Source organism: Ostrinia furnacalis, unplaced genomic scaffold (genome assembly GCF_004193835.3).
Source record: "Ostrinia furnacalis isolate ACB-3 unplaced genomic scaffold, ASM419383v2 OfSCF2047, whole genome shotgun sequence".
In the NCBI taxonomy this organism is placed as follows: Eukaryota; Metazoa; Arthropoda; class Insecta; order Lepidoptera; family Crambidae; genus Ostrinia; species Ostrinia furnacalis.
Genome location: NW_021132286.1, coordinates 1,399,664 through 1,412,585, shown reverse-complemented (window position 1 = coordinate 1,412,585; position 12,922 = coordinate 1,399,664). Strand labels below are relative to the sequence as shown.

The 12,922-nt window shown below is 39.5% G+C and overlaps 2 protein-coding genes across 5 annotated transcripts in view; one reads left to right on the top strand and one right to left on the bottom strand.

Moving 5' to 3' along the window:
* Window positions 1-3,433, bottom strand: part of LOC114354358 (uncharacterized) — a 28,783-nt gene extending 25,350 nt beyond the window's left edge. Inside the window, 1 exon segment of the mRNA XM_083287601.1 lies at window positions 3,344-3,433. Coding sequence (XP_083143727.1) covers window positions 3,344-3,374 — 31 coding nt within the window. The 5' untranslated portion in view covers window positions 3,375-3,433.
* Window positions 3,434-3,452: 19 nt separating this feature from the next.
* On the top strand, window positions 3,453-11,849 carry LOC114354357 (ras-related protein M-Ras). Of its 4 annotated transcripts, none has more exons than XM_028306699.1 (7): window positions 3,453-3,643; window positions 3,791-3,913; window positions 4,493-4,545; window positions 5,414-5,567; window positions 6,636-6,789; window positions 7,481-7,643; window positions 8,402-11,849. In XM_028306699.1, the coding sequence occupies exons 3-7, from the start codon at window positions 4,519-4,521 to the stop codon at window positions 8,483-8,485; spliced, it is 582 nt and encodes a 193-aa protein (XP_028162500.1). In that variant the 5' UTR covers window positions 3,453-3,643; window positions 3,791-3,913; window positions 4,493-4,518; the 3' UTR covers window positions 8,486-11,849. The 4 variants fall into 4 exon arrangements, with proteins under 4 accessions (XP_028162500.1, XP_028162499.1, XP_028162496.1 ...); XM_028306695.1 differs by lacking the exon at window positions 4,493-4,545 and adding an exon at window positions 7,731-7,889 and having other exon boundaries at window positions 3,479-3,643; window positions 7,481-7,607; XM_028306697.1 differs by lacking the exon at window positions 3,453-3,643 and adding an exon at window positions 7,731-7,889 and having other exon boundaries at window positions 3,838-3,913; window positions 7,481-7,607.
* Window positions 11,850-12,922: the final 1,073 nt, after the last annotated feature.

Genomic DNA, 12,922 nt, shown 5'->3' with positions numbered 1-12,922 from the left:
TTCGGTAGATCATATCCTTATGGTTGGGTATTCATGTCATGGCTTCTGGGGATTCATCTCGGCTGATCTCAACACGTCGCTTGCGCGGCTTATTTGAAATTTACGGCTACCTGAGCAGGGGTCCACCGGGGCGTTTATCACTGCAATAGTTTATTTATGGACCACCTGCGTCCGCTTAGTGCCTGTCGGGGCTTTCGGCTAGATGGGCAGTTTTGGAGGGATCGAACATGGGCTCATGAAGGGTTAAATGAAGGATAAGGTACATTCAGTAACTATGTACCTTATCCCTCCAAGTTACCATGAAAAAATCAGAAGTTAATATTTTCTTCCAGTAAGTCGATAAATTCAAATAATGCATCAAAAGTCGACAGATTGCAGTTCTTTTTGGTAAAGTGGACTCTACCTAGCTAGACCCAAACTTTTGCTTCTTTTATTCATGGACGTAACGTAAAATATTATCTAAGTTAATGAAATAACAAAAACTTAATATTTAAACTTAAAATAAAATAATGTTTATCAGTTATCATCACATTTTACGCGCATAATATGTGTCAAAACATTAACATCTTTAAAAACAAGAAATACATAAATAATTTACAAGTGAGCACTGCCCCATTTGCATAGGACTTGGGATGTTACTTTCACCCTACAACCTGATTCGAGTGATCCCAAAGACATTAATTTACGGGCCAGCTGTGACTCTTCGTCTTACCTGGAGCCCAGGAGCGTGGGGATACGTTCTGTGGTGAATTGATGTATGTAAATAAATAAATACCTCATATTTTGTAGTTGATAATGTAATTGGCCCAGAAGAAATGGTCGACTGTGGTTATCATGACTAACTACCCACATATTTACAGCAGCTCAAAGGCATGCCTTGCATATGTGCCTTGCCTTAGGGCGGGAAGTAGGCCGAAAGGGCTGCGGCCACAAACGGCTGCGTGACACGCGAAATGCGAAGCCCATGCGGTGGAATAAGGGCCGTGTACACGGCAAGATATGATTTTTGTTGTAAATTATCTTTTAAACAAATCAGTCCACATTTGGACGTTTGAAACAGAAAAGCTCTTTTGTAGCGTTCTAGCGTTTGTTCATGAGATATAAGGGAAACACAAAAGACTTACTTTGCCATATTTGATGGAAATGCCGTCGCGGTTCTTCAACGTCGGAACAGTTTGATATGACTTGTTTGCGTATAAATCGGAGCGAATTAAGTAGTGTTACATGAATTACATAATTCGCAACCGCATTTCCGCCAAGTGTGTCAAAAGCCTTGAGCTGCCGCGTCCGTAACTTGCGTGATCAAGGGCTCAACGAAGTTTCGCTACCAGTGGTCGAAAGGCTTTATAAAGCAGGTTAAAGAATTACCCAACTGATTCTTTCCGAGGTTTTTGCGTGCATCACGACGCGAAGTGGGTCAGAGGGCCGAAGGTGCGGCCTCAAACAATCGGACGGGACGCGGAGTGAGTGATCGACTGGATTGGATTATTTATTTATTAAGATTTATTAAAGGAGGCATTTAGATAGCTAGGAAGGTTCGATTCAAGTCACCCAATTTGGGGTAGGTATTACTAATGCAAACAGGTAGGATGAGGTTAGCCACCATTCACGAGAACGGGCTGCAGTGTCCCACAAAAAACCAATCCTTTCGAATTTTGTAATTAGAATTTCAAACAAATGTTTGTGTTCGCACTTCACGTTTACTTGCGGGATCCAGTAATGCAGGATCCGTGGGAACAAGCCCTAACATTCAACTGAGCTGTCATGCCATTCGGCAATTCCAGCGGTTGGAATTCCTGGCGGAATATTTCCGGAGTTCCGGAGATTTGACCGGGCGGCCGGCGCCGGCCGGCTAACTACTTAACTCGTTTTCATTAGTCTGGCTTTAATTCGCAGCCATTAATAAGTACCTAACTACATAAGTGTTATACATATTTCCCTAATCTGGGGCCTTTAATCTAAGTCTGGGGCAATATCTGGGGTTGAAATGCTGCTTTTAATGATTTTGGTAAGATTTTCATGCCACGGACAAGAATATTATTTAATTGCTAAATAAACAGTGTTGAGTTAACCATGTGATATTGTAAGTAGTCGTACAGTCGTACTCGTACCTAAAATAGGTATGATAATATTGATAGGACCACAGATCTCAGCTTTCCTACTTCACTAATTACTACAAAATCTGGGGGCACGGCAGTGCCCCCACCAAGTCGAGCAAAAAAGCGGCACGGCCGTACCATCCTTTTCTCGAAGCAATTCAGGCCATTTTCGACCGCCTGTAACTTCGTTGTGGATAAAACTAGAAGGCTGAATTTTCATTAGCTANGGTATGATAATATTGATAGGACCACAGATCTCAGCTTTCCTACTTCACTAATTACTACAAAATCTCAATTTCCAAATTGGATACGGAACCAAAATGCTCTCACTTTATTAGGGAAACCTAAAAATCCAATTTTATAATGAACATTGGGACCTTTGATGTTACAGCTTTGATCTAGCGCGGTTGGACTTCACGCCTCGATGCACCCATCATTGATGACGTGTACAGCGAGAGGGCTACATAAAACCCTCGTCACAGACGGACAACAACCACAGTTGGAGTTGGGTGTTGTTGAATGGTGCATTAGGACTACTTCAATTCTTGAACGAACGCAACGCAATAGAGCAGCTGAATCCTACCTAATTGCTAAGTGAAGGTTTGGTAAGTTCAATTTATAACTAGCGTTGCCATAAACGTTTTTCTAAAAAAACACCCAAGTGAGACTTGGATTATTTGAGCATGAAGGGTTCCGTACTTCCGTATGACGTTTTTGTGGTATGGAAGCCCAACTATATANATGGTTACAGGGTTATCCATTGTTTTTGGGACACCCTGTATTTATTTTATGTTAATAGTTATTAAAATTTCTTAGCGATTAGAGTCGCTTCTGAAATTAAATTATTATAAGTAAAAAACTAAGGTAAAAAACTTGAAAAAATCATCCAATGTCTAAATAAGTACCTAGCTCAGATCGTGGGTTCGATTCCCGCCTTAGGCAGTTCGATTTTTTGAAGTTGTTTATTTATAATTTATAATTATTATTTTAATTAAATTTTCTTAAATAAATAAGTATATCTTTGGTTTTTATAAGTACGTAGTTGTTAAAGCTACATTATATTATTTATTTTGTTATAGCTACATAATAATAAATATTAGTAATTAAATAAATTTTGTTTGTATGTAGGTAAGCATTCTATAAATAAAGCAGTGCGACATTTTTAATCGGATAACAAAAGAGATAACATCGATTCGTCATCTCCGTTAGAATAAAAAAACGTATAAACAAAAACCAAAACTTACCCCACATGAACTTATCATCGATTTCCCACATTATTCAGTCGATACGGAATCTGCACTACACAAATAATATCACGAGATAAATCACTCCTAAACTGCTACGTACGAGTATCACATGACAGTAACGAGTATTTTTATTTATTGTCTGTGGCACTTAGTCAAGAAAATCCATTTTCACAAAGACGCCTTTCGTGTTTTCATGTTAATTTCCGACAAAACTGCTGATTTTTGTATTTTTTGTATCAGTGAAACAATCATTCCGTCCTCGCACAATATACAGCAAGTACAAAAAACAATAATGAGGTGAGTTTTAATTTGTTTTTACACGAAAACGTAGATAGCGATCAGCTGTGATGGCTGTCGGGCGATAAACTACCAACACGAAGAATCTATAAAACAATAGGAACGACTGTCCGACTGCTTTATCGTGGGTTTGGTGGTGATTTGCAGATAATACCTATCTCATGAGCGCGGAGCGGAGCAGTTACTTCATTTATAACTTGCGGAGGCGAGGCGCGGCGGCCTGGAGAGACCATGACGAGACCCGGGCCTCCCAATGAAAATTTGCCGACCGTGAGTGCATAAATACAATACCATTATCATTTTTTTATTATCTTGCAATTTTTTACTTAGCAGCTAGGCATTATTACTGTTTCAATCTGTGTAACAATGAGTTCTTGGTTGTCCATACACAATTTAAATTAAAACTGCTTATTTTGGATTTTTATGGTCATCGGTTTGCTTTATTATTATTTATTTATTTATCTGAGTTTGAAATATGTAAATGATTAAACCAATTACTGAATCATTGATATTCTGCTTTTTCTAGATTATTTCCTACTTTCCAGTCTATTCTAAAAATTAATGTAATAAAAAATACTTTCATCAGTTCTTGAAACAGATAATGAAGCATCACAAGCAAGGATATGACAAATTAATTTTTGTGTTTGTAGTATCAATAAAATTCAGCAATCAATGATATGAATGTAAATGATTCTATTATTTTGTCAGGCATTGTCCTCCAAAATTAATGTCTGTTGGGGACCACCTGCGCTGAAGACGAATGCTCCACCATTACTAGCCGTGTGCTTATACTGTGCTGTATTGGGTTCATATTTATTTATTCTACTGTGTTTGTTTTATTTATTTCAGAGTTGATCGCTAGTGCTTGAAGGGCAATGTCAATATTCAAAGATTGTGACAGTGTATGTGCCTTTGTTTTTGTAGTGAACGCATGCATGTTGTGGTTCTGTTGCAGGTCATGTTTTTCATTGTTTTGTTTGCTGCATTATAATGTTTGTTTCATTCATTATGAAAGAAATTTATCTGATACAAGATTACTGTAACCATAATTTATTACCTTTAAGTACTGCTAAAATGAGTCCGATGAATAAATAGTTATTAGCCCCCATTAAAACACATCATTGTTGTAAAATTGTCTTTATTAGGTTGTGCGATGAATTCCTAAAAGCCTGCTATTATTTTTCATCGTGGAGTATGAGACGAGTTATTTCCAGAATAATAATAAATATTGCATGTAAGCATCATCTGTGTGCATGGAAAATAAAATGGTGGCATTTTCATGACATGAATTAATGTTCTTGTAAGCTACTATTTAAATATAATCCTGTCCTTCAGGCATTTAGAAAAGAATATTTTATTGACTTTCTAGTATTTTAATATGAATGTAGATCCTGTTTACAAAATTGTTTGATTAATAATTTTGAATGAGGTACTAGTATCTCGCGCGTAATACAAATATTTTTTTCGTGTTTCTCTTGACTCTGGTATCTATTCATATTGAGGCCTCCTTTTACGTGTGATCGTTTCATCCACCAAGACACGCCCCACCATTCTTCCGCTCATGTTTGAGTGTTATTGGTACACGTTAAATTTTATCCATGAGTGCACACGCACACTACAATAATGACGCTCGGATTGCTCGGATCAAACTCTCCGCACCCCGCGCTTCCCCCGACCAAAAATTGGTGGGGCGCGTCTACGTGGATGAAACGATCTACCTATTTGAGTCCATTTGTGAGGAGCAGTACGCCAAGTCCCGACTGCCTGCAGGTGAAGCTGGTGGTGGTGGGCGACGGCGGCGTGGGCAAGAGCGCCATCACGATCCAGTTCTTCCAGAAGCTGTTCGTGACGGACTACGACCCCACCATCGAGGACTCCTACATCCAGCACACGGAGGTCGACGGCCAGTGGTGCATCCTCGATGGTAAGGGCTGCACAGTCTTGAATTTTTTATTGAGGCCGTTTTCTGACTTGTCAGCGCGGCAGCGGCACGACATCAGCACGCGGTATCGAAAGCTTACCGAGCGGTAATACATAAGGCCGTTTTCTGACTTGTCGGTGCGGTAGCGCCGCGGCATCGGTATGCTCTGTATACGCTGTACAGAAAACTTATCGAGCGACCGAGTTCCTGATTGGCGCTGCACAGACTCAATCAATAACAAACACAGAGCATAGCGATGCCGCGCCGCTACCGCATCGACAAGTCAGGAAACTGCCTAATATTTCAATACAGCGTTCCGGCGTGGCACAGCCTCAATCGGAACGCTCCATTGATTTATAGGCGCTCGGTAAGCTTTCGGTACCGCGTTCTGATGTCGTGCCGCTGCCTCGCCGACAAGTCGGAAAACGGCCTCAGATTTCATCCAGGGTTGCATGATTTAAATCACGATTTTTATTACATGATTTTTTAAATAAAAATCATTGATTTAAATCAATGACCGAAAATGGAATTAATGAAAGGCTGGGAGTTAATATTAATCAACTGTAATGTTCGAAAACAATGTTAATATTAGGTGTTAATGTATGAAATTGTCGTTTTGTATGGATAATCTGAAAAATATATTTTTTCCATACAATCACATTTGCGATTTTTCAGATAACCACATAATTAATTTTTTTTGGCGGTGTTGCCTGCTTAAAAATGTATTCCGTAAGAAAAACTAAAGAAATGATCGCAGAACCTAATAAAAATCAAAAAAATCAAATTAATCAAAAAAATCGTGATTTTTATCCACCCTGATTTCATCTAATATTATTGAGTAGAAACCCAACAATAATATCTACTGCATTGACAGGTTTACCAGTCATGAAATGTTTATTGTTTATAGTGATGAGTCTGTGCGTTTCCCACGTTTTATTTCATAATCAAATGTTGGAAAACATTGTATTGTTAGTTTATCATGCTGAGTATTGCTCATTGCCATATACGTTGACTGATGGGCGATTGAAACCTATTGCTTCCGTCGAGATAACACTGGGCAACCTTCGACAGTGCTGGACACGGCGGGGCAGGAGGAGTTCAGCGCCATGCGCGAGCAGTACATGCGGAAGGGCGACGGCTTCCTGCTGGTGTACTCCGTCACCGACCAGCAGAGCTACGAGAACATCCGCCACTTCCACACGCAGATCCTGCGCGTCAAGGACAGGTAATACCGTCATCATAAATACATACTTTCTGTAGTCTGGTCCGGGAGCACGTAGAATTTTGTCCAATGACCCCAAGCTACCCATTCTTATCGCTCGCGCGTAATTATGTTGCTGTCACGCTCTCGCACACACTGCGGGCGCCCGTCCCTCAGTAGCGACAGCAATATAATTACGCGCGAGCGATAAGGATTCTAGAGATTAAGAAGAAAATTCTACGTGCTCCCGGACCAGACTATATCTATCTATCATTGTCATCGTCACCAGCACCACCTTGATACGCCCACTTTTGTTCTGTGACTGAGGACATAGAAGTGGTAGTTTCTCCTGCGGTGCCCTGGATGTCGGCTACGGTTTGTTGGAGCGTCAGGCGAGAACTCTCGCTGCCTCTCGGCTATTTCTTTCTGTGATATGACTGTCTTGAAGTGGTGTGCGGCCACGGATCTTGGCATACGCGCCAGGATAGTCCGTAAAGTTCTCGCCCGACCTATTCTACGAGGATTCCTCCCAGGCTGGACATACTTCGAGTGTGTGCTGCGCGAAGTCTGGCCTTTTCGGCATTGTCAGCGATTGGCAATCAGTCGAGATTGTGCCGAATTGTACGACTCCTGTTGTTATGAGCTGCTAGACAGCAAGGAGCCGTTTGGCGTTGGTCTTTATTGCCTTCATTAAAGGTCTATAAAAATGTTGCAGGGAATCCTACCCGATGCTGGTGGCAGCCAACAAGGTGGACCTCGTGCACGTGCGCGCCGTGAGCGAGGAGGCGGGCCGCGAGCTGGCGCGGCAGCTGGGCGCGCCCTACATCGAGACCAGCGCCAAGGAGCCGCCGCTCAACATCGACGCCGCCTTCCACGAGGTCAGTCCCCCGCCCGCCCGCGCGGCCAGTGGCGGGCCCGAGCTGGCGCGGCAGCTGGGCGCGCCCTACATCGAGACCAGCGCCAAGGAGCCGCCGCTCAACATCGACGCCGCCTTCCACGAGGTCAGTCCCCCGCCCGCCCGCGCGGCCAGTGGCGGGCCCGAGCTGGCGCGGCAGCTGGGCGCGCCCTACATCGAGACCAGCGCCAAGGAGCCGCCGCTCAACATCGACGCCGCCTTCCACGAGGTCAGTCCCCCGCCCGCCCGCGCGGCTAGTGGCAGACCAGCGGTCAGTCCCCAGTCAGTCAGGCCTCGGCGAGGTCAGTGACCCCAACATCAGGACATGCGTCACCCATATCTCGGACCAACCAAGCGTGATGTGGGAATCTTCTAATCGACTGACCAGGTTAAGAATCATAAAATTATTTTAACACTTTTTGTAGTTTTTGTATTCTGTACCAGACATCTGATAAAACAGCTGTTTTCTTGCCGGAGCCTATCGGTTGGCAGGATTTAATATCCAAAATTAAGTGGTGTATATTGCGAGGGAAGTATGGACGTCATCGTTATCTGTAATCTGTATTATATTGGTTTTTGTCTAATCTTATCTTAAACGTTATTATTCTGACATCAAATTATTACAATGAGCCGATAACTCATAAGTTCCCACTCCATTTGAATCGGCGGATCCCTTTCGATTAATTTTCTAAGTATTTCGCACAAAACAATATTTTCTCACGCAATGTATTGTCTCCACAGCTGGTGCGCATCATCCGCAACCACCCGCAGCAAGAGGAGAAGCAGCGCCGGCGCCGCAAGCTGGCCGCCTGCACCGTGCTGTGAGCGCCCGCATTCTGTGACGTCACGCTTCGACACCTGTCACCTGTCACCCGTCACTTGCCGCTGGCAAACAACCGAGCGCCGTGGCCCAACGAGGTAAGCCAAAAAACAGCGAGTGCAATTTTCGTTTAGGATTTTGACATATCTGTCAATGTCATGTCAAAAATAACCAATCATGCAGCATTTGGACCTCGCGTCTACGTATTGCCATCTGGCGGATTTTTCAATCGCGAAAACCCTCATTGACACTTCACGACTGTATTCTGCGATTTTGACAGCAGGTATATTAATGTTATTGTATGTGAACTGGGCTATGGCACTCAAAGGTCCCACTATAATCAAATTAAGGGAATTTAAATTTATGGCCAATTGAAATCGTTATAAACTATCATGATCGCGAGGACACGAATTGTCGGCGATTCTCTTTTATTTTAGTCAGATGGACTATTAGTATATTTGGTGGAAACCGTATACGTCAGATTGATTTTCCTTCCACTCTTGGCAAACAATTTACTGTTATTATCTAAGCGGAGTGCAAGATGCGTGAGTTACGAAATCAAACGATTTGTCGAAGTAAATGTGTTTTTGCTATTTTAATTAACAGCCAAAACAACACTATTGTTGGAGTGAATAATTCTAGTGGAGCGATTGTCGCACAACACACTGAAAGTTATTTTGTGTGGCAGCAAAATGTTTTATTTATTTTATACAAAATGCTACTTTTTGAAGGGCGTATAAACTGGGTACTTTTTTATACCCGCTACGTATAAAATCATTCGAGAGGATCTTATTTTTATTCATCCCAGTTGAAATTATGACGCAAAAAAATTATTTATTAAATTGAAATATGACAGTGAGTCTGAAATTAAATAACTTGTTGTGTTAATAAAATTGTCGTCTCAAGATCTCTATTGAAAGAAAAAATATGGAATGATAATGTGAGACTAAAGATGTAGCATAAGTTTAAAGTTAGGTATGCACAAATGTAAGCAGGCGCAAAGTTCATTTATGTAGAAGCGACTAAAAATGTATGTATTCAAATAGCTTCAATTCAATCTAAATTATTTTCTTTCATACCCTATGCATTAGTTAAGGGCACGGATATCCGCGTTCATCGCACGAATGTCTTGGCTATTCTCAATACAAGAGTGTACAGTATTAATTGTTCGTTTATGTCTGCCGGGACAAAAAACAAGCGCGGAAAGTATATTTTATATATTTAGTTCGTAGGCGTATTATCACGATGCAGAGCATTTATTTTAGAAAATAAGTTGTTTACTATGATAAAGGAACAATCTGTAACGTCCTTCGAAATATCAATTTGATGTACTCATGTACATCTCTTTTAATTTATATTGACGGCAAAGGGATGAAATACATAAATGATCGTATTAATATTTTCGAAAGTGGCATCAGATTATTTCTAATGAATCTTTACATTTTATACCAAAAATATATTTAGACTTCAAACTATTAAGTACACGTTTAGTTTAAAAGCTTTACATTTAACTGTACGCTTATTTTTTATTTATTTACATAATTTATCATCTCTATAATGATGTTATTTTATTTACACATTATGTTAAATTAGCGTAAGTTCTGAGGATGAGACCAAAGTGTATAGACACAGCCCATAGTCGTCGAAATAGAACCCCTTGAGAACGGTTTGACCCCATAGTTGGTAAATAAATTGATAAATAAATTCTATCCGAGTTACTTCTGAGACTTGTGAGGCCTGAGCGGCATTATTGTTGCGATCAATTACAATTTGTAATAATGTTCTTTAGCCGAAAGCTTTTCTTGAGTCATTCAGATTAGATAATGGCATATCTCTGTCAGTTTGCAAAACAGCAGAGTGTAACATAGATAGTTAGTTCTCTTCAAATCTAAAATGGGAGAGTTTCACGTGGGGTACGTTTTCTGAGTGCCAAAACATTGAGACTCAGTACTTTGTTTGCATCATTCATCACTATTATTGTTTCTAAAATGTATATTCTCCTGTGCGCTTCGATAAATCAAAAGTTTAGTACAGTCAAACGTAAAAATAAAAGTATTAGGTTACATATAGCTCTTTTGTTATTTTTACTCTTTATCTTGACTGTACCAAACTATTCGGAATACGTATATTTCTTACATCTAAGGCTGATTATGTAAACCAAATTGAAGTAAGCATCCAAAGATCATTTATTACTGTATTGAACAAATATTGTATAAAAAATTATATTTAAAATCCTGGGATAAGCTGTCATTTTGACGTAAGTTTACAACAATTTTGACACGTGAATATTTTCCAGCAACCAGCTTAAAATAACACAACAATATCTATAATTATAAGTATCTGCCAACATTGAATGTCATAATAAATTTTTAGAATGACAAAACTAAACGTCAAAGTGACAGCGATTCTGAAACGTCACAAATAAAATTGTGGACGCACATTTTATCTCTGTAGTAGTAAGTAGCGTATCGTGATTACAATGTAACGAAAAATGAAAAGGAATTGAAATATAATGTAACGTTTTTATAAATGTTTCAATAAGTGTTATGAGGCCTAGTAGAAACGTTTAACTTAGGGCATTATCACAAACCCCATATGAAGATTAGATTAACAGTCTTAATGTTGCCAGTGATAATATTTATTATTGTAAATATCATTCCACTCTGCTTATGATTTTAACTTAAAAAACATGGGTGGTGACTTTCAATGGAATATAATTTCTAAATTAACTCAAACAAAATGTATCAGCAAAGGTGTTGATTTTTATTTCATAAAGGTAGCTGTGAATGAAATGCTAAATCATTAACTGTTTAATAATAAACTGCTTGTACAGAGTATTAGGGGTTGGTATTGGTTGTCCTCCGGTAATGTAGCTCAGAACTGGCCAAATACAATTGTTTATTGAAGGGGATAATATGTTCATCAACCACTTAAATATGTTTAGCCTTAATGTAATTAGTTGTAGTTGTCAGAGCTTCCCGTTTAACGAGTTTGGAACCCCATATAACATTTCTTTACGTGCCAATTGAAGAAATAGTAGTAAACATACAAATCTAATATACATGCTGGCTTATACATAACTGATATTTACTTTATGTGGCCGTCTGTCAACTGGCCGTAGCTGATAATTATTTAGTATTTGTATCAGAAATTCAACATAATAATTTTGTGAACTTTTGTAAGAATTTTCACGGTCCCTGATAAGATGACAATGACCAATAAATTGCATTTTAATAGAAAACAGTTTTATTGTATTCGCATAGTAGTAAGCGCAATATGATAGTGAGAATGTTATGGCCAATAGCGCAGTGTATGTTGTTGTTGATGTGTTTTATATGTTGTAACATACAATAAATATGTAGACGTAAATCAATTGTTTTATTTCATTCTAACAGTTTCACCTGACTTATTTTTATCATAATGACCTTAATTGTAAGTAAATCGCTTTATATGTAAAGTGAAAACTTTGAAGCATAGAGTTTATGAGAATAATACTAAATTCACTACTCTTAAAGAAGACTCAAATGTTGCGAAATGTAATAATGGCTCCCCACAGCGAGTTACCTTGATATTCCTACCTCCACCGTGGTTCTGCTGGCGAGGGATAACTGGCAATACTAGCACCTCAACGCTTAGTACGCCGTTGCCTCGCTAGAGGCCCCGAGTGTTGGTGAGATTCTCGTCGCAAACACAGATGGCGCTACAGGTAACGGAAGGTATTGGAAGTGGAAGAGATTTAGTACAAGGACAAGTAAAATGAAGTCTCCCTCGTAACACCTCAAATTGGAAGGGAAGAACCTCAAGTTGCATCAATCAACACGGAAATTATTATAATATTGAAAAGTTGGACGGAGAATGACTATTCTGCCTTGCGGGATAGTCTATTAAGTGACTAATGCCCGTTTTCACCATCAATCCCTAATTTTAAGTGAACCCTATGAAAACAAAATTCCTGTTATGTGTTACCATAGGGGTCACTTAAGATTAGGGATTGATGGTGAAAACGAGCATAAGTATCCTGCCGTTTTAGTTTTCTTTTTCCACTCACTTTATTTACATCACCCCGTAAAAGTTTGACACGTACTTAAATATTATCATTGGTATAATATGGGCTCATGTGTTACATTGTAATCTACACATCAACATTGCGTTACCTTCATTATTGTTTAGATAAGAAAGCTTTTCTGAGTAAGGCTTTTCATTTGAATATTAATATTTGCAGATATAGAGCATGGGTCGGGATTCCGCCAGTATTCCGAGGTGACATTATACAGGGTCCATTTAACTACGATTTAGGTTATAAGAACTTTGTATAAATAACTTTTGTTTACTACTTTGTGCTACCGCTACCTATCATATCAAAGGCACAAGGCCCAGTCATGGTCATCAGGCGACAGAAAATAAATTGACATGATGTTAATGATTTATAGTGTTAATCTATA

Coding starts and splice junctions, on each gene's coding strand:
- LOC114354357 (XM_028306695.1), top strand. CDS start 3,875: ATGACGAGACCCGGGCCTCCCAATGAAAATTTGCCGACC. Junction 5,568..6,635: donor CCAGTGGTGCATCCTCGATG/GTAAGGGCTGCA, acceptor AACCTTCGACAG/TGCTGGACACGGCGGGGCAG. Junction 7,890..8,401: donor TCGACGCCGCCTTCCACGAG/GTCAGTCCCCCG, acceptor TTGTCTCCACAG/CTGGTGCGCATCATCCGCAA.